Genomic DNA, 26,028 nt, shown 5'->3' with positions numbered 1-26,028 from the left:
AGTGAGTAACAACCAGTGATTTAAAACATTTTTAAAAAGCAAACATCATTTTTTAAATGATCATAATACGTAAAGATTAAATGTTATTATAGATGTGCCTGTAAATACATTACATATATACTTACATCATGTTTATAAAACCTTAATGGAGGTGTTTGGATGTTTTTTAAGGCAGAATTAAACAGCTCCCATAGGCTCTATTGTAAGCAGACTTTTGATCGAATGTATTTAATATTTAGAATGCATAAAAAAAAACCTCCATCTGTCATGTCTTTCAAAATGATTGGTAACGAAAGGCAAAATTTCCCCAAAAAAGTGCAATTCCCTTTTCACGAATGTAGATGGAACCACGTTACAGCAGGAAGCAAGCAGCTATGAACCAGAAATTAACAAGTACATTAATGAGTCTCGAGCAGGGTTCTTCAACATGTTTTGCACCAGGGACAGGTTTAATGTAGGCGTTGTTTTTACAGACCAGCCTTCCACCTGTGGCAGATAAATACAGCAAAAACAAGTGCATGAAAAATACAACTCACCATAACGCTGAATTAATGGGAGCCCTGGCTTTTCCCCTTTGCAAAAAAGCTCTCCAAAGACTTTTGATTTTTACTCATTTTCACTAGCTTGTGGGCTTATTATTTTGGCTAATGTATCTGATGCGTTATACGTGATACGCCATTTTCAATGACGAGAACATGGATATGTAATATAAAGTAAGTATACTTGCAATTAGTTCCAATTGATTTATATGGATTTCTATTTCTATGGATTTTTATTTTTATTAAAAAAAGTAATGTATTCATATTTTGTGCAGTAATTCATATTTCATATATGTATGCTTTTTTGGTGCAATTTTAAAGCTAACTGCTTGTGCAAAAGGCTATGTGCAATGACTTATTAGGCCAAGAGAGATGTGTATTGTCTTCCTTCAGCACACTTACTATACAAGCTATTAAGTTTACATACCTTGTAAAGAACATAATGTCATGGCTGTCTTGAGTTCCCAATATAACTTTCCTCCAGAAGGTCTTATCTTTGTCCATGTGATGTCAGATGAAACAAAAATTTAGCTGTTTGGCCACAATACCCAGCAATATGGTTGGAGGAGAAAAGGTGAGGCCTTTAATCCCAGGAACACCAAACCTACCGTCAAGCATGGTGGTGGTAGTATTATGCTCTTGGCCTGTTTTGCTGCCAATGGAACTGGTGCTTTACAGAGAGTAAATGGGACAATGAAAAAGGAGGATTACCTCCAAATTCTTCTGGACAACCTAAAATAATCAGCCCTGAGGTTGGGTCCCTGGGCGCAGTTGGGTGTTCCAACAGGACAATGACCCCAAACACACGTCAAAAGTGGTAAAGGAATGCCTGAATCAGGCTAGAGTTAAGGTATTAGAATGGCCTTTCCGAAGTCCTGACTTAAACGTTTGGACAATGCTGAAGAAACAAGTCCATGTCAGAAAACCAACACATTTAGCTGAACTGCACCTATTTTGTCAAGAGGAGTGGTTAAAAATTCAACCAGAAGCTTGTGGATGGCTACCAAAAGTGCCTTATTGCAGTGAAACTTGCCAAGGGACATGTAACCAAATATTAACATTCCTGTATGAATACTTTTGACCCAGCAGATTTGGTCACATTTTCAGTAGACCCATAATAAATTCATGAAAAGAACCAAACTTCATGAATGTTTTTGTGACCAACAAGTATGTGCTCCAATCACTCTATCACAAACAAATAAGAGTTGTAGAAATGATTGTAAACTCAAGACAGCCATGACATTATGTTCTTCACAAGTGTATGTAAACTTTTGACCACGACTGTATGTATGCTTTTTTGGTGCAATTTCCATTTGTAAACACATCTGTTAATGCTAGCTGCTTGTGCAAAAGGGCTATGTGCAATGACTTACTAGGCCAAGGGAGATGTGTATTTTCTTCCTTCAGCACACTTATTATATGTGCTGAGAAGCTCTGTCATCCGGGAGAATCTCAGAGTAAAGCCGCTGCTCCTCCACATCGAGAGGAGCCAGATGAGGTGGTTCGGGCATCGGGTCAGGATGCCCCCAGGAGTCCTCCCCGGGGAGGTGTTTAGGGTGCGTCCGACCGGTAGGAGACCACAGGAAAGACCCAGGACACGGTGGAGAGACTATGTCTCCAAGGTGGCCAGGGAACGCCTCTGGATGAGCTGGGGAGAGGAAGTCTGAGCTTCATATATATATCTATATATATATATAGATATATATATGTGTATTTATATATATATATATATATATATATATATATATATATATATATATATATATATATATATATATATATATATATATATATATATATATATATATATATATATATATATATATATATATATATATATATATATATATATATATATATATATATATATATATATGTATATATATATATATGTGTGTGTATTTATATATATATATATATATATATATATATATATATATATATATATATATACATATATATATATATATATATATATATATATATATATATATATATATATACATATATATATATATATATATATATATATATATATATATATATATATATATGTAAGCTGTGAAAATATGCTGTACAGTATGTGTGCTTGGGTTCTATTTTAAGGAACTTTAGTACAAAACCTCACAATAATGTCTGATTGAATGCTAAAAACAATAATAACGGGCCGCCTTGAAAACTAAATGGATTTTTAATTTTTTTACTGAATGAGACACCCAGAATGTACATGAAAATAAAGAATGTGGGATTTACAATATTAACTATGAACGGTGAAACACTGAATATTGACAACTTATGAACATCACACCCCTTCTCGATCGACATATTTTACAATCAAGCGAAACGCAACAAAAATCCAACAAACACAGCAAAATATGAACGCAAAGGGTTAAAAAAAAACCCATCTACAATATATCTGATGCATCACTAAGCTTTGGAACTTTGTTGTAAAAATTAGAGATGTCCGATAATGGCTTTTTGCCGATATCCGATATTCCGATATTGTCCAACTCTTAATTACTGATTACGATATCAACCGATACCGATATATACAGTCGTGGAATTAACACATTATTGTGCCTAATTTTGTTGTGATGCCCTGCTGGATGCATTAAACAATGTAACAAGGTTTTCCAAAATAAATCAACTCAATTTATGGAAAAAAAAATGCCAACATGGCACTGCCATATTTATTATTGAAGTCACAAAGTGCATTATTTTTTTTAACATGCCTCAAAACAGCAGCTTGGAATTTGGGACATGCTCTCCCTGAGAGAGCATGAGGAAGTTGAGGTGGGCGTGGATGGGGGGGTTGGGGTGGGGGGGGGGGGGGGTGTATATTGTAGCGCAGTGGTTCTCAACCTTTTTTCAGTGATGTACCCCCTGTGAACATTTTTTTAATTCAAGTACCCCCTAATCAGAGCAAAGCATTTTTGGCTGAAAAAAAGAGATAAAGAAGTCAAATACAGCACTATGTCTGATTTATTAAATTGTATAACAGTGCAAATTATTGCTCATTTGTTGTGGTCTTTCTTGAACTATTTGGAAAAAAAGATATAAAAATAACTAAAAACTTGTTGAAAAATAAACAGGTGATTCAATTATAAATAAAGATTTCTACACATAGAAGTAATCCTCAACTTAAAGTGCCCTCTTTGGGGATTATAATAGAAATCCATCTGGATTTATGAACTTAATTCTAAACATTTCTTCACAAAAAAAGAAATCTTTAACATCAATATTTATGGAACATGTCCACAAAAAATCTAGCTGTCAACACTGAATATTGCATTGTTGTATTTCTTTTCACAGTTCTTTTTGACAGACATTTTAAAAAAAATCTCACGTACCCCTTGGCATACCTTCAAGTACCCCCAGGGGTACGCGTACCCCCATTTGAGAACCACTGTTGTAGCGTCCCGGAAGAGTTAGTGCTGCAAGGGGTTCTGGGTATTTGTTCTGTTGTGTTTATGTTGTGTTGCGGTGCGGATGTTCTCCCGAAATGTCTTTGTCATTCTTGTTTGGTGTGGGTTCACAGTGTGGCACATAATTGTAACAGTGTTAAAGGTGTTTATACGGCCACCCTCAGTGTGACCTGTATGGCTGTTGACCAAGTATGCGTTGCATTCACTTGTGTGTGCGAAAAGCCGTACATATTATGTGATTGGGCCGGCACGCAAATGCAGTGCCTTTAAGGCACGCCCCCAATGTTGTTGTCTGGGTGGAAATCGGGAGAAATTCGTGAGAATGGTTTCCCCGGGAGATTTTCGGGAGGGGCACTGAAATTCGGGAGTCTCCCAGGAAAGTTTTCATCTTAAAGATCTAAAAAGATTATTTAGGAATGTCCGGCGGGCCAGATTGAAAAGCTTAACGGGCAGCATGCGGCCCCCGGGCCTTATTTTGCCCAGATCTGGACTAGAGCGTTGTACAGTACACCGCTACTCATAAAGTACTGTGGTACTAATGAATTAAAAAAGGTACTACTGCCTTTGGAAAACACTAGCAGTTATTTGTCATCCACATGTGCTGCCGTGCGGCAGTGTCGTTGTTGAGCCGACGTGCGGCGCATTGGTGTGTCAAAACGCACACACCGAGCGCATACAATCATAATAATCGTCCGAAGGAATAATGACAAAATAACAGCAATACTACTGGTTAAGAAAAAGGGTGCGTGGAAGGCAATATGAAGGTATTTGGGCTTCAAAACTGTCAATAAAGATGATGCTTTAAACACGGAAGTGCCGCTCTGTAAGCGCTGCTTTAAAAAAATGCCTCACCAAATGTGTCAACACAGCATTACCACCGTTGCTTCGAAATTAGGTAAACATTTAAATAACAAACATTCAGACCTGCACAAGGAGTTTAAAGCGTGGCAGGCAATGTAGGTAACATAGTAGATACAAGACACGCATACAGCTGGTTGGATTGTTGAAAATTATTAGAGCAGTCCAAACCGCCCACGTAACGTAAAATAATGCAAGTGTATTGACTGAATTCCGTAAACAAAGTCCCACTTTTTCCTTTGTGTTTTATCTTTAACAATGTGTGTTTTACCTGCTACTTGTCTTATCTGCGTACTTGTAGCCTTGTTTTCAGTGTTTAATAATTATTGGATAGGTTGATTGGTAACACTAAATGGTCCTTAGTGTGTGAATGTGAGTGTGAATGTCGTCCGTCTATCTGTGTTCGCCCTGCGATGAGGTGGCGAGTTGTCCAGGGTGTACCCCGCCTTCCACCCGATTGTAGCTGAGATAGGCTTCAGCGCCCCCCGCAACCCTGAAGGGAATAAGCGGTAGAACATGGATGGATGGATGTCTTAGGTCACAGGTCAAAATTGGCAACCATAAATTATGAAGCATTTAATACAATGTCAGGAAGGCTTTCTATTTTATTCTAACCTATTTCTAGATTATGGCAGGCTTTATCTAAAATAATTGTTAACTGTTCTTTGAGTGCATTAAGAAAAGCCCATGTGTTTAATTCGCATTTTAATTTTAATTCTAAAATTGTTCTTTGGGTACATTAAGAAACATATGTTTAAGCATAAGTTTTATCACAAATGTTCTGTTAAAATGAAGCCAATAATGACATTTTTTTGTGTTGTCCTTTATTTTGACAAGTATTGAAATACATAAAGATATACATACATACACAACTCTAGGCGGGACGTATCTGCAAGCGTAACTATGTAGTCGCTTACGTGCCCGAACGTAGCAAGTGGTGTCCCGATTCTTAGGGAAGATTATAAAGCTCTACCTGTTTTTGCTTAATTTCGATGGTTAGTGGTAGTGAGTGAGGGCTAGTGGTAATTAGTGAAAGGGTGTATTGGGATTGGGCCTTACTATATGCCACAGTTTAGCACACTTGCACTTTAGGACTATAGCACTTCTCCATCTGACTTATGCACTTGAAGTACTATGGCGACTTTATTCTTGATCTGTCCCGAGCTAGGGCTCGACAATTAATCGGATTTTGATTTTGATTTTGGCTTTTTGCTATCATAAAAAATATTTTAATAGAAAAAAACGATTAATGGGCTACGCAACGTGCATTCAAATTCCTGAGCTTGTAACCTTGAAACGGATGAGAGCGTTGGAGTGAAAAAAGACCATGCCTGCTAAAAGTTAGAGATTTTACCATGGTTGCTTTTTATTTATTTTTTTACACTACTCTAATCACTAAACTCAATTAAAAAAGTAAGGCATTTCCATGCTGAAAGCAGACAGAGGCACATAATTGGCCAATAAAACAGAATCCGCTGTTAAGCGCAGAATATCAGGGAAATTGACATGAATGTGAGTGAAATGAGAGAAAGCTGAAATGTTTTAAACTAATAATAATAATATACTTAGTCACCATTAACATAACGTTTTGTCTTCAAATATGTATACTGTATTTGTTTTAACATTTTGTTTTATTTTTATAAAATACTGGCCCTTGTTGGACAACGTTAAGACACCCCTGACCTAAAATATTAGACACTCTCAGAATAAAAAAAACTATACATTGAAATATAAACATTTAGTTAGTTAATTGAAAAATAAATTATACTAACTTGTGAATTAATTGGAAAAATTACAACAACCATAATAAGCATTAACAATAATATTTTCTGATAGACAGACTTTTTGACACACTAGGTTGTACAGTTACACAATTGTATTATTATTTTTATTCTATTCTTACGGGGGATAACACAATAGTAAAAATGTGAATAACAAGAGCAAAAAAAATCTGTATGTAATGAGTAAAAGCTGAAATGTTCTAACTAATAATACTAATATACTTAGTCACCTATAATACAAAGCTGATATAACATTGTTTTTTAGCTTGATTTCAAATTAAAACAATTATCAATATCCGCATACTTTGACTTTTCAGTATGCGGCCCTTGTTGGAAAAAGTTTGGACAACCCCCCAAATCAAGTATTAAAAGTATCGATATTTAGATTTTAGGATCGATATTAGAGCATAAAGTTCTGGTATTGGCGATATCGATTTTTCGATCGATCCCGCACATCACTAATTTAAAAAAGCATGCACTCTAATGAATAACCACACTTCAAAAAACAAGCCCCAAAAAAAGACAACTCTGCAACTCACAAACTTTGCAAACAACTTCAGAAAAAAAGGTGCTTGTAATACGCGGACTTGGCAACATTGCTGCTGGCAGCTAGAAACTCCTGGCAGTGGATGAAAATAACTTTGTTCTCGTAGAGACAGCGACCTGTCAAGGTATGGACTGAGGATGCACATTAATCACGCTATTTAAGAAAAAAAAAAAAAAACTTACGTCAATTTGTTTTTATCGCATTAACTTTGACAGCCCTCGTTGAAATAGTGTAGAGTAGAGGCGTAAGAACTTATTTGAGCTTTTCTGCATTGGAAATCATAAATGTCTAATATCATAGTTTCTCAAAGCCCCCACAAAATACACAGAATAACAAGCTGAGTAAATAAATAAACGTTATGACCAAAAAACTGCCAATGTACACTATATTGCCAAAAGTATTTGGCCACCTGCCTTGACTCACACATGAACTTGAAGTGCCATCCCATTCCTAACCCACAGGGTTCAATATGATGTCGGTCCACCTTTTGCAGCTATTACAGCTTCAACTCTTCTGGGAAGGCTGTCCACAAGGTTGCGTACTGCGTTTATACGAATTTTCTTCCATTCTTACAAAAGCGCATTGTTAAGATCACACACTGATGTTGGTGGAGAAGGCCTGGCTTTCAGTCTCTCTTCTAAATCACTCACCCACTACACCAATTCATCATCCCACTACCATCAGGGCGCAGGTACATAACCATCAAATTCTGGAGGGCCCGCCTGATCCCTGCAGCTATAGCCGCCCTTAACAGCAGGCCCGGCCATCCTGTCTGACAAGCCTGTAAATGTGTGTTGGTCATGTATGATGTCTTTTTGTTATTTTTGTTTTTGTGATGTGTAATGTCTATTGTTCAAATGTACGGCAGTGAAAATGAATTTCCCTAAGGGGACCAATAAATCAAAATCTAAAATCTAATTCATCCCAAAGGTGTTCTATCGGGTTCAGGTCAGGACTCTGTGCAGGCCAGTCAAGTTCAGCCACACCAGACTCTGTCATCCATGTCTTTATGGACCTTGCTTTGTGCAGTGGTGCACAGTCATGTTGGAAGAGGAAGGAGCCTGCTCCAAACTGTTCCCACAACGTTGGGAGCATGGAATTGTCCAAAATGTTTTGGTATCCTGGAGCATTCAACGTTCCTTTCACTGGAACTAAGGGGCCAAGCCCAGCTCCGGAAAAAAAAACCCACACCATAATTCGGATCATTTGGATGGGTGGCGAAATGCTTTTGGCAATATAGTGTATCTTAATATATGTATTTTGGTGGCATTAACGCCTTTATTTCACCAGTGACATGTGTTGAGTATAAATGAGCATTTCAGTCCAGGACATTCTCATCACCCCATTTGTCTTGACTGGAGAATCTTTGTTTGCATGCCAATTGACTCCCTTCCTGTCTGATATTGCCCTATGACCCCTGGATAATCAATTGATCTGAAATTTCCCGAGCAAGCGCAAACACAGCAAATGCAAATGCGACGTCAGGCTCAACCGAGTGTTTCTCCTCAACCAATTGTTGGACGACATTTTGTGCTCTTAAGTTTCTGTGTTTCTACTTGTAAATGAAATTAAAGACGAGTAGAGCCTCAGCCATCTGCATCGGCCATCTTGTGTTGCACTTCATCACAGTTTGAGATGGTACATTTACACAGGCAGCTGGAGTTCTTTCATTGCAGCGGACTGCGTTTCCTGTTTCAGCAGGCACTCACTTCACACACGCCTTTGAATCCCAGTGGTGGCATCAAAGATGGTGGTATATCTGCCAGATATATCACATATTTTGACTTTCAATGCATCCTTTGCTTTGGTAGTGCTTACATGATGGAACTAATTGCAGTTTGACACTGTAACATTGAATCCTGATCAAATGATTCGGAGTCACGCTTGGGTAATATTAATTAAGGATGGGTATCCAACTAGGTTTCCCTAATTAGGGTAGGGAAAATTAAAGTTCAATGTATCAATTATCGTAATGAGATATGACTAGGGCTTGGCGATATAGCGGAAAAATGTATCACAAGTTGCGTTTTATATTGGTCAATATTGATAATTACTGATATATTTTATGACTTATGGAAGAAAAAATATATTAAATGTAAACATTTTTATTTCAAATTTAACCTTCTTCTGATTATAATCTCCTCAGCTATCAAGGCAGAAAGGAAATAAAACCATGGAAAACACTCATTCTATGTAAACAAATTCTAAAATCACAATAAACACTTAACAATAACTTCATTAACTTAAGGGCATAAATACGGAATAATAAATACATTCTTAGTAAAGTGTAACAAAATAGTGCACAGTGTGGGAAAAAAATAAATGTATATATATATATATATATATATATATATATATATATATATATATATATATATATATATATATATATATATATATATATATATATATATATATATATATATATATGTATGTGTGTGTGTGTGTGTGTGTGTGTGTGTGTGTATATACTGTATAAATGTGTATATATATATGTGTGTGTGTGTGTGTGTGTGTGTGTGTGTGTGTGTGTGTGTGTGTGTGTGTGTGTGTGTGTGTGTGTGTGTATATACTGTATATATGTGTATATATATATATTTATGTGTATATATATGTATGTGTGTATATATGTATGTGTGTGTATATATATATATATGTATATATATATATATATATATATATATATATATATATATATATATATATATATATATATATATATATATATATATATGTACAGTATATATGTGTATGTACAGTATATATGTATATGTATGTTTATGCAGTATACATATGTATGTGTATGTATATGTGTGTGTGTGTGTATATATGTGTGTATATATATATATATATATATATATATATATATATATATATATATATATATATATATATACAGTATATATATATAATGTGTGTGTGAGTGACAGGAAGAAAATCTCTGATTTGCTTGGGGAAAAGACGTTTTTTCAACGTAGGTATTCAACTTGTGTACGCAGAAAAACCTGGTCTTTTATCATGGCAAAGTTGAGATGTGTCAAGAGTGAAATGATTGTGGAAATGTGCGGTGCCTCATGCCATCCTAATGCACATTTCTACATGCTGTAGATACTCTGACGACACACAGAGGTGGTCGTTCAGGCTTTGCAAACGTTTGATTCACCAATGTCAAGGATTGAGGCAAGGACACAAAATTCACTTTTTTGCCAATACATTTAATACTTCATACTCAAATTAATATTTGTGAGGATATCTATTAACATACTGTATCTAGACGATCATTTTGGACACCTATCGCTGTTCCTGTGACTCCAGCACAGCTTGGCAAGTTGGGCGGGCGGCAGCAGCTAATGACACTTTGTGCCACATGACTGCTTACTGTGTTGTAATAATAAATGAAACAATCAAACAAGACTCAAAGTCGTTTGTATCCTGTTTGATATCTCAAATCTACTCAGTGGCCTAGTGGTTAGAGTGTCCGCCCTGAGATGGGCATGTTGTGAGTTCAAACCCCGGCCGAGTCATACCAAAGACTATAAAAATGGGACCCATTACCTCCCTGCTTGGTACTCAGCATCAAGGGTTGGAATTGGGGGTTAAATCACCAAAAATTATTCCCGGGCGCGGCCACCGCTGCTGCTCACTGCTCCCCTCACCTCCCAGGGGGTGATCAAGGGTGATGGGTCAAATGCAGAGAATCATTTCGCCACACCTAGTGTGTGTGTGACAATCATTGGTACTTTAACTTTATTTAAATTTAAAAGATTTAAAACCAAATATTACATAATTGTCACATGAAACTCTAATTTGGCTGCTACTGTATGACACATTTTGTTGTAAATTACACAAATTATATTTATGTTGGGATAATCAGAGTCACCCACCTCTTCTAAAGTTGTATGTATTATTGCAAACAAGGTGAGCACTTATTTCCAGTCCCCTCGGCTGTTTTGGCCGCATCCATCTTCTTCGTCACTTTCTTCTTGATGAAGTACCACTTATTTCTTATTTATCCTGTGTGCGCGCTTCTCTGACTCCACATCATTGACAGCCTCGCACATTGTATCCCACTCTAACCTTTTTTGTTTGCTGGAAACCCCAGAGGACAGCGTGCCAAAATGTATATTTTGGTGAGCCTTCACTTCAGCAAGAAGCACCTTCTACTCTACTCAGGACCTGCTCAGTGGCCTTGTGGTTAGAGTGAGACTGGAAGGTTGTGCGTTCAAATCCCGGCCGAGTCATACCAAAGACTATAAAAATGGGACCCATTACCTCCCTGCTTGGCACTCAGCATCAAGGGTTGGAATTGGGGCTTTAATCACCAAAATGATTCCGGAGCGCGGCCACCGCTGCTGCTCACTGCTCCCCTCACCTCCCAGGGGGTGAACAAGGGGCTGGGTCAAATGCAGAGGATAATTTCACCACACCTACTGTGTTTGTGACTATCGTTGGGACTTTAACTTTAACTTTACTCCTTGTTGGTGTATTCAGATTGGGCAGAGTGTCGGATCTCAGGCGCACGGCTACTTTCAATATGATTTTTGGCGTGGACAGGGAGTGGCCATGTGGAACTGTTTGTGCGTACAACGTCCTCTGGATTTGAGCGTACACCATTTTTTGGAGGAAATCCATGCAGCTCTTTTTACATGAGGCCCCTGTCTTCTTCCAGATTATTTCCCTGGGGAAAAAAAGATCGGAATTGTTACAAACTAGTTGACGTCAGGCAACACGGCGGTTGAGGGGTTAGTGCATGTGCCTTACAATACGAAGGTCCTGAGTTCAATCCCGGGCTCGGTATCTTTCTGTGTGGAGTTTGCATGTGTGTGAATGTTGTCTGTCTATCTGTGTTGGCCCTGCGAAGAGGTGGCGACTTGTCCAGGGCGCAGCTGAGATGGGATCCAGCACCCCCCGTGACCCCGAAAGGGACAAGAGGTAGAAAATGGATGGATAGTTGAGATCAGCATTGCCTCCAGTGGCTGCAGCCAAGTAGTGCACTCTCATTTTGCCTCATTTGGTTTGAGGTGTTGTTATTCAATTTCACATAGTTATTGAATTCTTAATTATCTCAACAATATTATTCAAATCCGTAACATGGATCATAGAGCGGACTTGATAGAAAAAGCAGCAGTGTGATGCAAAGAGAACTAGCACAAATCCATTACAATAATCAAGAAGAAGGGGGTCGGCTAATTGGAGAATATGGTAATTAAGTAAACAAAAAACTGTACATTAATATAACAAGCATGCATACGCACTAACTGAAGGAAAATCAATTTGTCAAATGAGTCACACTGAGAATTTAATTGCATTTTTACAAAACCATAGCATGCTCGCAAGGCCAGTGGATTGCAAAAAAATGTTTGTCACAATCCAATGAATGCTGAACAGATTCTTCCATGTCACTGAAGCAGGACATGTGCATGCAATAAAATGGAAGCTGACAGAATTCCATTTAGCTGCTTTCATCTGAAGGTCTTCTTGTGCATGCCAGCGTATTGTAACTCTCCCATGCCGAAGTGAGACCCATGGATAGATAGAATCATTAATACTACTCATGACCTATAGCGCCTTCAATGACAAGCCAAGGTATCAATAAAGGAGGCTACTTTGTAGAATTCCCTCAAAAGACTCGTCAGGATAAGGAATGTTAGATGTGTATCCTTGGTGTGGAAGTCTATTTTTATTTGTTGTGGTTGTTTTTACTATCGGGTTTCTGCATTGGAAGCCATGTTTCTAACGTGTGCTTCAGTATTTACGCCCCAATGCCCTCGCTGACACAGCCCTCACATGTTTCCGAGCTGGGGGTGGGCGTATTAGAGACTGGGTGTTTGAAATTAGATCCGTGTTTCTTAACCATAGGGCGAGCGCCCCCCAGAGGGCCCCCCAAAAGTATACTTTTCTCAGCTGTGGTCCATAGCGGCTGTAGGGTTATTCAGTTGTCATACACTTTTCCACCACTTGTGTCAGTAATGACACTATCAAAAAACCAGAAGAAGTCTGAAGCTAAGTCAGAGAAGTTTGTTAGGAGGAAAAATTATGACTCAAGTAGTAAAGTTGTATTTTCGTTTATTTGCACTTGGATTTTATTTACTATGAATTGTGTTTATTAATTTTAGCACATAATTTTATATGAATAGAATTATGCAGTATATTTGGTTAGTAGTGTTGTCCCGATACCGGTACCGGTACCAAAATATATATATATATACACATATATATATATACATAGATATATACATATATATTTAAATAAATACGTTCAAATATATGTATATACAGTATATATATCTATATCTATATAGATATATCTATATAGATATAGATATAGATATATATATATATATATATATATATATATATATATATATATATATATATATATATATATATATTAGGGCTGCAACTAACGATTAATTTGATAATCGATTAATCTGTCGATTATTACTTCGATTAATAATCGGATGAAAGAGACAAACTACATTTCTATCCTATCCAGTATTTTATTGAAAAAAAAACAGCATACTGGCACCATACTTATTTTGATTATTGTTTCTCAGCTGTTTGTAAATGTTGCAGTTTATAAATAAAGGTTTATTTAAAAAAAAAAAAATTGTTTTTTTTTTTAATAAGAAAAAAAAACTCTGCGCATAGCAAATTAATCGGCAACTATTTTAATAATCGATTTTAATCTATTTAACCGATTAGTTGTTGCAGCCCTAATATATATATATATATATATATATATATATATATATATATATATATATATATATATATATATATATATATATATATATATATATAAATATATATATACACTACCGTTCAAAAGTTTGGGGTCACATTAAAATGTCCTTATTTTTCAATGAAGATAACTTTAAACTAGTCTTAACTTTAAAGAAATACACTCTATACATTGCTAATGTGGTAAATGACTATTCTAGCTGCAAATGTCTGGTGTTTTGTGCAATATCTACATAGGTGTATAGAGGCCCATTTCCAGCAACTATCACTCCAGTGTTCTAATGGTACAATGTGTTTGCTCATTGGCTCAGAAGGCTAATTGATGATTAGAAAACCCTTGTGCAATCATGTTCACACATCTGAAAACAGTTTAGCTCGTTACAGAAGCTACAAAACTGACCTTCCTTGGAGCAGATTGAGTTTCTGGAGCATCACATTTGTGGGGTCAATTAAACGCTCAAAATGGCCGGAAAAAGAGAACTTTCATCTGAAACTCGACAATCTATTCTTATTCTTAGAAATGAAGGCTATTCCACAAAATTGTTTGGGTGACCCCAAACTTTTGAACGGTAGTGTATATATATACATATGTACGTATGTATGTATACATACTAGGGTTGTCTCGATACCAATATTTTGGTACTGGTACCAAAATGTATTTTGATACTTTTCTAAATAAAGGGGACCACAAAAAATTGCATAATTGGCTTTATTTTAACAACAAATCTTATAGTACATTAAACATATGTTTCTTATTGCAAGTTTGTCCTTAAATAAAATAGTGAACGTACTAGACAACTTGTCTTTTAGTAGTAAGTAAACAAACAAAGGCTCCTATTTTAGCTGCTGACGTATGCAGTAACATATTGTGTCATTTATCTACCTATTATTTTGTCAAAATTATTAAGTGGTAGAACATTAATTGTTAATCTACTTGTTCATTTACTGTTAATATCCGCTTACTTTCTCTTTTAACATGTTCTATTTACACTTAAGTTTAAATGTAATAATCACTTATTCTTCTGTTGTTTGATACTTTACATTAGCTTTGGATGATACCATACATTTAGGTATCAATCCGATATCAAGTCGTTACAGGTTCAGACGTTCGTCATATTCAAAGTCTTCATGTGTCCAGGGACATATTTCCTGAGTTTATAAATATCATATAAATGAATAAAAAATAAAAAAAAGATTTTGTGATGCTAAAAAATATGGATGTAATCATAGTAGTATCGATTAGATACTCTTCTGTACTTGGTATCATTACAGTGGATATTAAGTGTAGATCCACCAAGGGCGTTTGTTTATATTGTAGCGTCCCGGAAGAGTTGGTGCTGCAGGGAATTCTGGGAATTCTCCCAAAATGTGTTTGCCATTGTTGTTTAGTGTGGTTTCACTATATGGAACATGTTTATGACAGTGTTGGCGTTGTTCATACGGCCACCCTTAGTGTGACATGTATGGCTGTTAACTAAGTATGCACTTCATTCACATGTGATTAGCGTGTTCAAAGTCAAGACAATATATGGTTAATGGTCGGACATAGTGAACGCTTGTCTTGACTTTGTCGATTATAGATCATATTTAACACATCCTATAATATGACTTCAGTGTGCGTATGGAGTGAAGCATGAATAGTTATCATTTATCCCACAGGGATGATGCTTGAAATTTACTGTATGTACTATATCTGTCGCCATGGAGACAAAGATTAGTGATTTAGAAGTAGTTACAACACTGCGAATAGACATTAGTCGCTAGGTAGCTAGCTAGCCATGCAGTGGTCCCCAACCACCGGGCCGCGCAAGAAATAAAAAAATAAAAAATACATATATATTTTTTATTAAATCAACATAAAAAACACAATATATACATTATATATCAATATAGATCACTACAGTCTGCAGGGATACAGTCCGTAAGCACACATGATTGTATTTCTTTGTGAATTTTTTTTTATTTTTTTTTAAATTTCACCCACCCAGTCGGTGGGACAAATTTTCAGGCGTTGACCGGTCCGCAGCTACAAAAAGGTTGGGGACCACTGTCTTAAAGCACCTCTTTCTGAGGGTGTTTCAGTGTTATAACTTCACCTTTATCTTTAGTTATTAAGCCAAAATTAGTCAGTTCTCCCTTTTCACACACTCGTCTGCATGGCACGACGTGACATAGTACCGAATATGATTCATTAGTATCGCGGTAATCCTATTGGTTAGTACATGTTTTTTTAAATCAGCCGGACCTAAGCCTAAAATCTATGTGTTGAATAATAATCTTTGTCCTTAACAAATGGTTTCGTATCATTGACAAGGTTGTGAACTGTAAGGAGGTTAGAAAGAGGAAGAATGTAGGATAATTAGAAGAAAGTACAAGCACCATTCAAAGCAGGAAGACTCATGGTTCAAGTTTGGTAGCAAAGTAGATCTGTTTGGCGCATCTTGAATGGCGATGTGGCTTGAAATCAATAATGACATTTATATATTGCAGCCTCTTGTGATAATGATATATAGCACAATATAATATTTGGTATGTAAATGATAACAGAACCATTTCAAAGCCGGTTACAAAAGCTGCTAATTTAAGTGTTGACGTGTAACATATTGCTTTATTTTCGGTTGAATTATTTTCTCAAAACTGTTATTAATCTACTTGCTAATTTACTGTTCATAACTGATTACTTTCCATCTGCGCTTCTGTTTAAATGTACCAAGCACTTATTCGTCTGTTGATTGGATACTGTACATTAGTTTTGGGCGATACTACAAACTTGGTCGACGAACCATTAGCTTCAAGTAGTTACAGGGGCAGAATTAGTCATGCCACTGCTCATACTTCCAATTTTCAGTATAATTAAATAATTCCATTGTTTAACTGTAATCCGACTAAAACACAGAATGGTGTTGTGACAATAACAGCAATAAACAATAAAGTCAAGGGTGCGAAATCACTAAACTAATATTTATTGACTTCTTAAACGATAACTAAGACAACATAAAACAATTTTGTGATCATCAAAACATCGATCAAATCACTGTAGTATCGACCATATACTGATACTAAACTTGGTCCCCCACCTTTGTTTACCTTCAAGAGTTTTAGCTTAGTGGTGACCTATGCATTTGTGTGTCTTCCTTAGGTGCGTACGGGAGCATGTTAAGCCATTCCTTGTCCTTTAATCCTACAGTGAAAATAGATCTTGTAAGAAACATATTTACTTGCTGCAATAAAGGCGAGGATCAGTGATCGAGAAGCTGCACTGTGCAGGGTCGTTAGCCGCTAGTGAGAACGCTACTTTGTGTTAAGGAAACGTTTCTTCGCTTGTCGCTGTCAAAAACAGCGAGAATGTGTCATCAACACTCATTATCATGATATAACGGTAGTATTAAAAGCTAGATCGTCGACCAAACGTCAGTCCATCATGGTACAAATGGTCTCACGCAGGGGTCCATCCATCCATTTTCTACCGCTTGTCCATTTTGGGGTTGCGTGGGGTGCTGGAGCCTATCTCAGCTGCATTCGGGCGGAAGGCGGCGTACACCCTGGACAAGTCGCCACCTCATCGCAGTAGCGCAGGAGTGTCAAACTCATTTTTTAGGGCTCTCCTCAGAGGGTCGCTTACAACAGTAAATATATATGAATATAAATGTATATTATCCTTGTCACACAATTTGCATAGGCAATTATGTTTGATTATTATAGTTTTTACTAACAGATTGAAGTCAATGTGACAAGCAGATATTTATGTATTTATTTTTGATGACTAAAAATTGCATGGAATATCTTGTTGTTTGCACAGATATAACATTTTTGAAAAAATGCAGCATCTGTATGTATATATATGTGTATGTATTTATATATGTATATATATGTTTGTATGTATCTGTGTGTATATAATATATCTTTATATATGTGGTGTATATATATATATATATATATATATATATATATATATATATATATATAAAATATATATGTGTATAGGTGTGTATATATGTGTGTGTGTGTGTATATATGTATGTATATATATATATATATATATATATATATACATATATATATACACACACATATATGTGTGTGTGTGTGTGTGTGTGTGTGTGTGTGTGTGTGTGTGTGTATATACATGTACATATATGTCAATGTGTGTGTGTATGTATATGTGTGTGTATATATATACAGTATATATATATATATATATATATATATATATATATATATATATATATATATATATATATATATATATATATATACACACACACACACGTATGTATACACATGTATACATATGTGTGTATGGGTGTATATATATATTTATATATATATATATATATATATATATATATATATATATATATTTATATATATATATATATATATATATATATATATATATATATATATATATATATATATATATATATAAACATTACTGTTGATTATTGATATTAATATTATTACTATTGACTATTGTTGCTTTAATACATTTTAGATTTTCCTTTTTTTAAGTATTGTATTCGCATGTCTTGTCAATTATTTAAACAAATTATAAGAATTGTAAAACTGGGATTGGTTTGGATTTTGGTTTGCTCTATTTTCTTGTATTAGATTGATTAATATCCTGTGTTTAAAAAAAATACAAAAATACAAAATTACTTTTTTTTTTTTTTTTTAAATAAGTGTTTTCAGCCAAAACTGCAAATACAAGTTGTGTGTCAGAAGCCATGAGGAGTTTTTGCAACATTTAACCTCTTTTGAAAAGGTTTTATTCCAATTTATTTACCAAATAACACAGTAAGAGAATCATGTTTAAACCAGAATTGATTCTGAATCGAATCATTACTCCAAGAATCGGAACCAACCCCTGAGGTGCGCAAAGGTTCCCACCTTTAATACGCAGTGATTTTTTTCTGTCAAATTTAAAAGAAATACATTTAGCCAGAAAATACTTTGATGCACAATATTCCCAGCGTTTGGCGGGCCATAGAAAAATGAAGTGGCGGGCCACAAGTCTGACACCCGTGGTCTCGCGTGAGTACGTCCTTGAAGAAGTATTTCATCTCTGTTACTGTAGCGGTCTTTTGCGTTAGGTGATGCACGAAGTTGAAGGGAGCAGCGATTCATGACGACGTAAGCAAACATTTGGGGAAAAGCCTGCAAGCTAGAGGCACCTGAAGGTTAGAACTGCTAATACACCGAACTCAGGATATTAATTTCAGATTAGAAATTGGCTGTCAGTGTCAGAACAAACAGGATGCTGATTTATTGGCGCCACAGCAGCTGGCATACTGTCGCTGCTGCAGTAGATGAAAAATATTTGCATAAATGAAAGAGGCCAAGCATAACTAGGAAGATGATTTGTCATTTTGGAGATGTCTTCCCATGTATGCTTCTACCAACAACAACAACAAAAACATTTAAATTGCCCGGTGATAAATTACGATAAGAGGAGGCTTGGGCAGGTTTTAACACAAATGCAATTTCATGGCAAAATGAGTACAGAAATATCGCTGCTGAGACTCATCAGCAAAAACACAGCCTCAGCTGTACGTCTCCTCCCAGTGTGGTGCAAACATGTGCATTTAAAGCCAGGGGAATAATCAATTAAGCACAAAAAATATGCAATGATAAATTGGAGTTTGACTTTTACGCTGGCTTTGCACTGCTGCTTCATGTCAGTCAATTTAAACACCAGTCGCCTCCATCTTGAACGTCTTACCATCAATGTGTTTTCTTTGTTTGCTAGTGCAATTTCCCCGCACTTTTTAGCCAATCACCGACATTTTCAGCAATCGGATTTCTCCCAGTAGCACTTAAACACAACACAACTGTTTAACCAATCAAATGTCTCACTGCATCTCCCCTCGTCTTCACTTTCTTCTTTACATTGAAACACACATGCATTCATTCACTCATTTACCAACAAAAATCACCGCTATAGGTCGCTCTTAACAGTTTCCAAAAACTTAACTACATGCAATGAGTAGGATTGTAAACAAAAGTTTACCATCGACTTTCAACTTTCAAAACATGCACGAATGAGCACGAAAATGTCTGCAGCTTGTGGACAACCGAGCAGACAATAAGACTTAATAATAATAATAATAATAATAATATATGGGGCAGATTTTGCTGGTGTATGTTTTACAAATGATGCACGACTGTTTGTGAGTTGGTTACGTGTGTAAACATGCCAGCAGATGGAGCACACTGTTAAGATATGTATTAAATACACTAAGCCTAAAATTGCACTTAATAAAAATGTGTCAGGTCGCTCTTGAAAAAGAGATTTTAATCTCAATGGGTCTTTACCTGGTTAAATAAAGGAAATTGATTGATTGATTGAATGTATTGAAAATATCTTTAATAGGCATATGTACACACTCTTTAAATAATTTCACTACAGTTCAGTATGGAAGGGGATTCATATGGCCCCATTTGCCCAATTGTTGCGGTTTAGCTGACACATGAAACGTGATGAATTGGGGGATTTACACAACATGCCAACTTCACTGGTTTTGGGTTTTGTATATATATTTTAATATATATATTTAAATATATATGTATATATATATATATATATATATATATATATATATATATATATATATATATATATATATATATATATATATATATATATATATATATATATGTATATATATATATGTATATGTATGTGTGGGAAAAAATCACAAGACTATTTGTGATTTTTTCCCACACATACATATTACGCTCTACCACGGTATCAAGCACTATTTTTTTTTTTTTGGATAATCTAATTAATTATATATATATATATATATATATATATATATATATATATATATATATATATATATATATATATATATATATATACATATATATATATATATATATATATATATATATATATATATATATATATATATATATATATATATATATATATATATATATATATATATATATATATATATATATATATATATATACAAAACCCAAAACCAGTGAAGTTGGTTTTGGGTTTTGTATATATATATTTTAATATATATATTTAAATATATATGTATATATCTATCTATATATCTATCTATATATATATATATATATATATATATATATATATATATATATATATATATATATATATATATATATATATATATATACAAAACCCAAAACCAGTGAAGTTGGCACATTGTGTAAATCGTAAATAAAAACAAAATACAATGATTTGCAAATCCTTTTCAACCTATATTCAATTGAATAGACTGCAAAGACAAGATACTTAATGTTCGAACTGGAAAACTGTTATTTTTTGCAACTATTAGCTCATTTGGAATGTGATCACTGCAACATGTTTCAAAAAAGCTGGCACAAGTGGCAAAAAAGACTGAGAAAGTTGAGGAATGCTCATCAAACACTTATTTGGAACATCCCACAGGTGAACAGGCAAATTGGGAACAGGTGGGTGCCATGATTGGGTATAAAAGCAGCTTCCATGAACTGCTCAGTTATTCACAAACAAGCATAGAGCGAGGGTCACCACTTTGTGAACAAATGCGTGAGAAAATTGTTTGAGAACATTTCTCAACGAGCTTTTGCAAGGAATTTAGGGATTTCCCCATCTACAGTCCTTAATATCATCAAGAGAATCAGGAGAAATCACTGCACATAAGCAGCAAGGCTGAAAACCTACATTGAATGCCCGTGACTTTCGATGCCTCAGGCGGTACTGCATCAAAAACCGACATCAGTGTGTCTCAGGAACACTTCAGAAAACCACTGTCAGTAACTACAGTTTGTCGCTACATCTGTAAGTGCAAGTTAAAACTCTACTATGCAAAGCCAAAGCCATTTATCAACAACACCCATAAATGCAGCTGGCTTCACTGGGCCCGAGCTCATCTAAGATGGACTGACGCAAAGTGGAAAAGTAATCTGTGGTCTGACGAGTCCACATTTCAAATTGTTGTGGACGTCGTGTCCTCCGGAACATTGAGGAAAAGAACCATCCGGACTGTTATAGGCGCAAAGTTGAAAAGCCAGCATCTGTGATGGTATGGGGGTGTATTAGTGCCCAAGACATGGGTAAATTACACATCTGTGAAGGCACCATTAATGCTGAAAGGTACATACAGGTTTTGGAGCAACATATGTTCCCATCCAAGCAACGTTACCATGGACGCCCCTGCTTATTTCAGCAAGACAATGCCAAGCCACGTGTTACAACAGCGTGGCTTCGTAGTAAAATGAGTGAGGGTACTAGACTGGCCTGCCTGTAGTCCAGACCATTGCCGTTTGCTTACACCATACTTGCCAACTCTCCCGTTTTTAACGGGAGAATCCCGGTATTCAGCGCCTCTCCCGACAACCTCCCGGCAGAGATTTTCTCCCGACAAACTCCCGGTATTCAGCCGGAGCTGGAGGCCACGCCCCCTCCGGCTCAATGCGGACCTGAGACTGAGTGGGGACAGCCTGTTCTCACGTCCGCTTTCCCACAATATAAACAGCTTGCCTAACGAATTCAAACGAATGGAAACAAGAATTTCAGTTCATCCAGGACAGTTCGAAGGGGAAGGTGTATGTTGCCTGTAAATATGTAGAACAGACTTCTCCATTGAACACGGTGGCCGAAATTATATACTCATCATGAACGGAGAACTTAAACAGGACAATACTGCCATCTAATGGATAGCCACCGGAGCACTGAAATTCAAGTATTTATTTTATGTAAATAAAATAAATATATATATATATATATATATATATATATATATATATATATATATATATATATATATATAGCTAGAATTCACTGAATGTCAAGTATTTCATACATATATATATATATATATATATATATATATATATATATATATATATATATATATATATATATATATATGAAATATATATGAAATACGCGAGTTGGTGAATTCTAGCTGTAAATAACCACGCCCCCAACCACGCCCCCCGCCCCCAACCACATAGTGAGGGAGTGATTCTATTTCTTAGCTGCTCGGTAGTGGATGTTGTATTAAAGTAATCCTCTGTCATTTGCTAAATTTCCCAAACTCTGAGACAATTTTTTCAAACATTGTTCTGTGTCCTGCCTAAGGAGAAATCATTAGAGACCCCTGCTGTTTTGCAAATAAAAATCCCTAAACCTTGACCTTTTCTCTGGGAGAAAATATCCTTTCAAATTTACTATTATATTCACTGCGGTATTTTATTGTTTTCTGTCCCAATGTGATCATCTGCCTATGACTTGCCCATGTTGCTCAGTTTGTCCTCCATGTGTGCGTAAAAACACAACATGTCAGACAGTAAACATGATCAGGTGCCAGATCTTTCCGACACTTGACATCCTTGAACCGTGTGAGAGGATCCCTCACCTCAACCACTTTCTCCCTCCAGGACTGGCTGAGCAAGTTTGGTTACCTCCCGCCTCCTGACCCTACAACAGGCCAGCTCCAGACCAAGGAAGCCCTGACCAAGGCCATCAAAGCCATGCAGAAGTTTGGAGGGCTCAAGGAAACTGGAGTCTTCGGTAGGCGGCTGCATTGTTTGTGTTTGTGTGTTTACCGCATGACTCCAGCATGTGTCAACGGGAGTTAGATCTGAATGCAAATATATAATCTCTCTTGAGATTACACTGAGGTGAATAAAACTTGTTGACAGTCGAAGCATGATAAGTGCGCATCCTGCGCTCTCTCACAAATCCTCATACCCCCCGACACAGTAGTTCCTGCTTACAAACCATTCTTTCTCACACCTCCTGCTTGCCCAGATCACATGCATGACTGGAAGTGGTGCAATCTGGGAGATAATCACTTCAAGAGAGGACATGTGTGAGAAGATTTAACCGTAAGGCCTGGAAAAATGATCTGATTGCTCAAATGCTAAAGCTCTATCAAATACGTGAACAACTAGATGTGACCATTTCTGCAAGAATTGTGTGTGAACGCTGTAAAAGCTGACGCCAAACTGAAATGCCATCAACAAAATGTGTGCAGAGATTAAACTGAAGCTGGACTAAAATGCTGATGAGCTATAAGGCTTCCTTCTGGCCAAAAGAGATGGTAGTTGGCAGCCAGGCACATTGTGAGGGCTTCCGCAGCTTGCATTTCACGGTGGCGTTACCAAAGCTGGCTGGTGGAAGGAATGCATGGAAATGCATGCCATGCACCCAGTAAAAATGACTGCTGCTAACATGGGAACTATTAGCATAGTTGTAAATAGGGTTGTACAGTATACCAGTATTAGTATACTACCGCGATACTAATGAATCATATTCTGTACTATAACGCCTCTGAAAAGTACCGGTCCACCACCCCCCCGCAACTCTGTCGACGTCACGTCGTGTCATTTCTGGTTTTACGAGCAGACGAGCATGTTCGGCAGCACACAATCACGGAGTACTTACAAGCAGACAGTGTTTAGACAGAAAAGGGAGAACGGACGCATTTTGGCTTAAAAACTAACGATAAAGGGGAAGTTATAACACTGAAACGGCCACCGGAAGAGGTGCTTTAAGACATGGCTAGCTAGCTAGCAGCTAAAGACCTGTTTTAGCTGCTTCTAAATCACTAATCCTCGCCTCCATGGCGACAAATAAAGTACGTTTCTTACAAGTATCATCCCTGCAGGACGAGGAATAGCTAAACATGCTTCACTACACACCGTAGCTCACCGGCGTCACAATGTAAACAAACACCATGGGTGGATCTACACCTGACATCCACTGTAATGATACCAAATACAGGATAGTATCTAGTCGATACTACTATGATTACATCAATATTTTTTGGCATCACAACATCAAATTTTTATTATGTTTTTAAACTCAAGAAATATGTCTCTGGACACATGAGGACTTTGAATATGACCAATGTATGATCCTGTAACTACTTGGTATCATCCAAAGCTAATGTAAAGCATCCAAACAACAGGAGAATAAATGATTATTACATTTTAACAGAAGTTTAGATAGAACATGTTAAAACAGAAAATAAGCAGATATTAACAGTAAATGAACAAGTAGATTAATAATCAATTTTTATAGTTTGTCCCTGATAATGTTGACAGAATAATAGAATGATAAATGACACAATATGTTACTGCATGCGTCAGCAGACTAATTAGGAGCCTTTGTTTGTTTACTTACTATTAAAAGACAAGTTGTCTAATAAGTTCACTATTTTATTTAAGGACAAACTTGCAATAATAAACATATGTTTAATGTACCCTAAGATTTTGTTGTTAGAATAAAGCCAACAATGCAATTTTTTGTGATCCTATTTATTTACAAAAAGTATCGAAAAGCACCGAAAAGTATCGATATAATTTTGGTACCGGTATCGGGACAACACTAGTTGTAAAGTAGGGCCAAGTAACAAAATCCCTGAGTTTTATTGGTAAATGTCTAGAAGTAGCTATAATGTTTACATGGTAACAGTTACCATAGGCTACTTGCAAGGTACCACGAAATGTATGATTTTTGGGTTTGAATGCACAAAATTAGCTAAAATGCTAGCATAAAACATTAGCATGCTAACATTGGACAGTTAGCATAATTGTAATTTAGCGCTTAGTACGAAATCAGTGATTTTTATGTTTAAATGTATACAATTAGTTATAATGCCAGCATAACCCGTTAACAGGCTAAGGTTCGCATGCTGTAAAAGATGGTGCCAAAATGATATTTGCAAAGACCGATTCATTAGTTCACATTTAGATGTCTAAAAAACATTGAGCTGCCCTGCTACTGCCTGTAGGACCCCCATCGGCTACATAAGGACCTTTAGCTGCCTACTAAGGTGCCTTAAAACATTAGTTTGTTAACATGGGAACTGTGAGCATACTTGCAATTTAGTGCCTAGTAACGGAAACCACGATATTTCGGTTTAAATGTACAAAATTTGGAAGGACCTTCTCTGGCTTCCTAAGGTGTCTGATTTAAAAACATTATATTCAACTCTTTGAATTTCATTGGTCAAAAGTTGATCAAAGAGATAAATGGAAGCAATCACCCTATCCATCCATCTATTTTCTACCGTTTGTCCCTTTCGGGGTCGCGGCGGGTGCTGGAGCCTATCTCAGCTGCATTCCAAATTGTTCCCTTTGGCGTGTGTCCTTTGAAA

At 36.1% G+C, this 26,028-nt stretch overlaps 1 protein-coding gene across 2 annotated transcripts in view; it reads left to right on the top strand.

Annotated features, from left to right (window-relative positions):
• The window catches only part of LOC133638482 (matrix metalloproteinase-17-like), a 308,014-nt gene that overhangs the window by 157,784 nt on the left and 124,202 nt on the right, over window positions 1-26,028 (top strand). For both annotated transcript variants that reach the window (XM_062031144.1, XM_062031145.1), the window contains exon 2: window positions 23,303-23,435. In XM_062031144.1, the coding sequence (XP_061887128.1) occupies window positions 23,303-23,435 (133 nt within the window). The remainder of the gene's footprint in view (window positions 1-23,302; window positions 23,436-26,028) is intronic.

Source organism: Entelurus aequoreus, linkage group LG21 (genome assembly GCF_033978785.1).
Source record: "Entelurus aequoreus isolate RoL-2023_Sb linkage group LG21, RoL_Eaeq_v1.1, whole genome shotgun sequence".
Lineage (NCBI taxonomy): Eukaryota > Metazoa > Chordata > Actinopteri > Syngnathiformes > Syngnathidae > Entelurus > Entelurus aequoreus.
The sequence above is the reverse complement of the archived record's forward strand: the minus strand, read 5'-3'. Positions and strand labels throughout refer to the sequence as shown.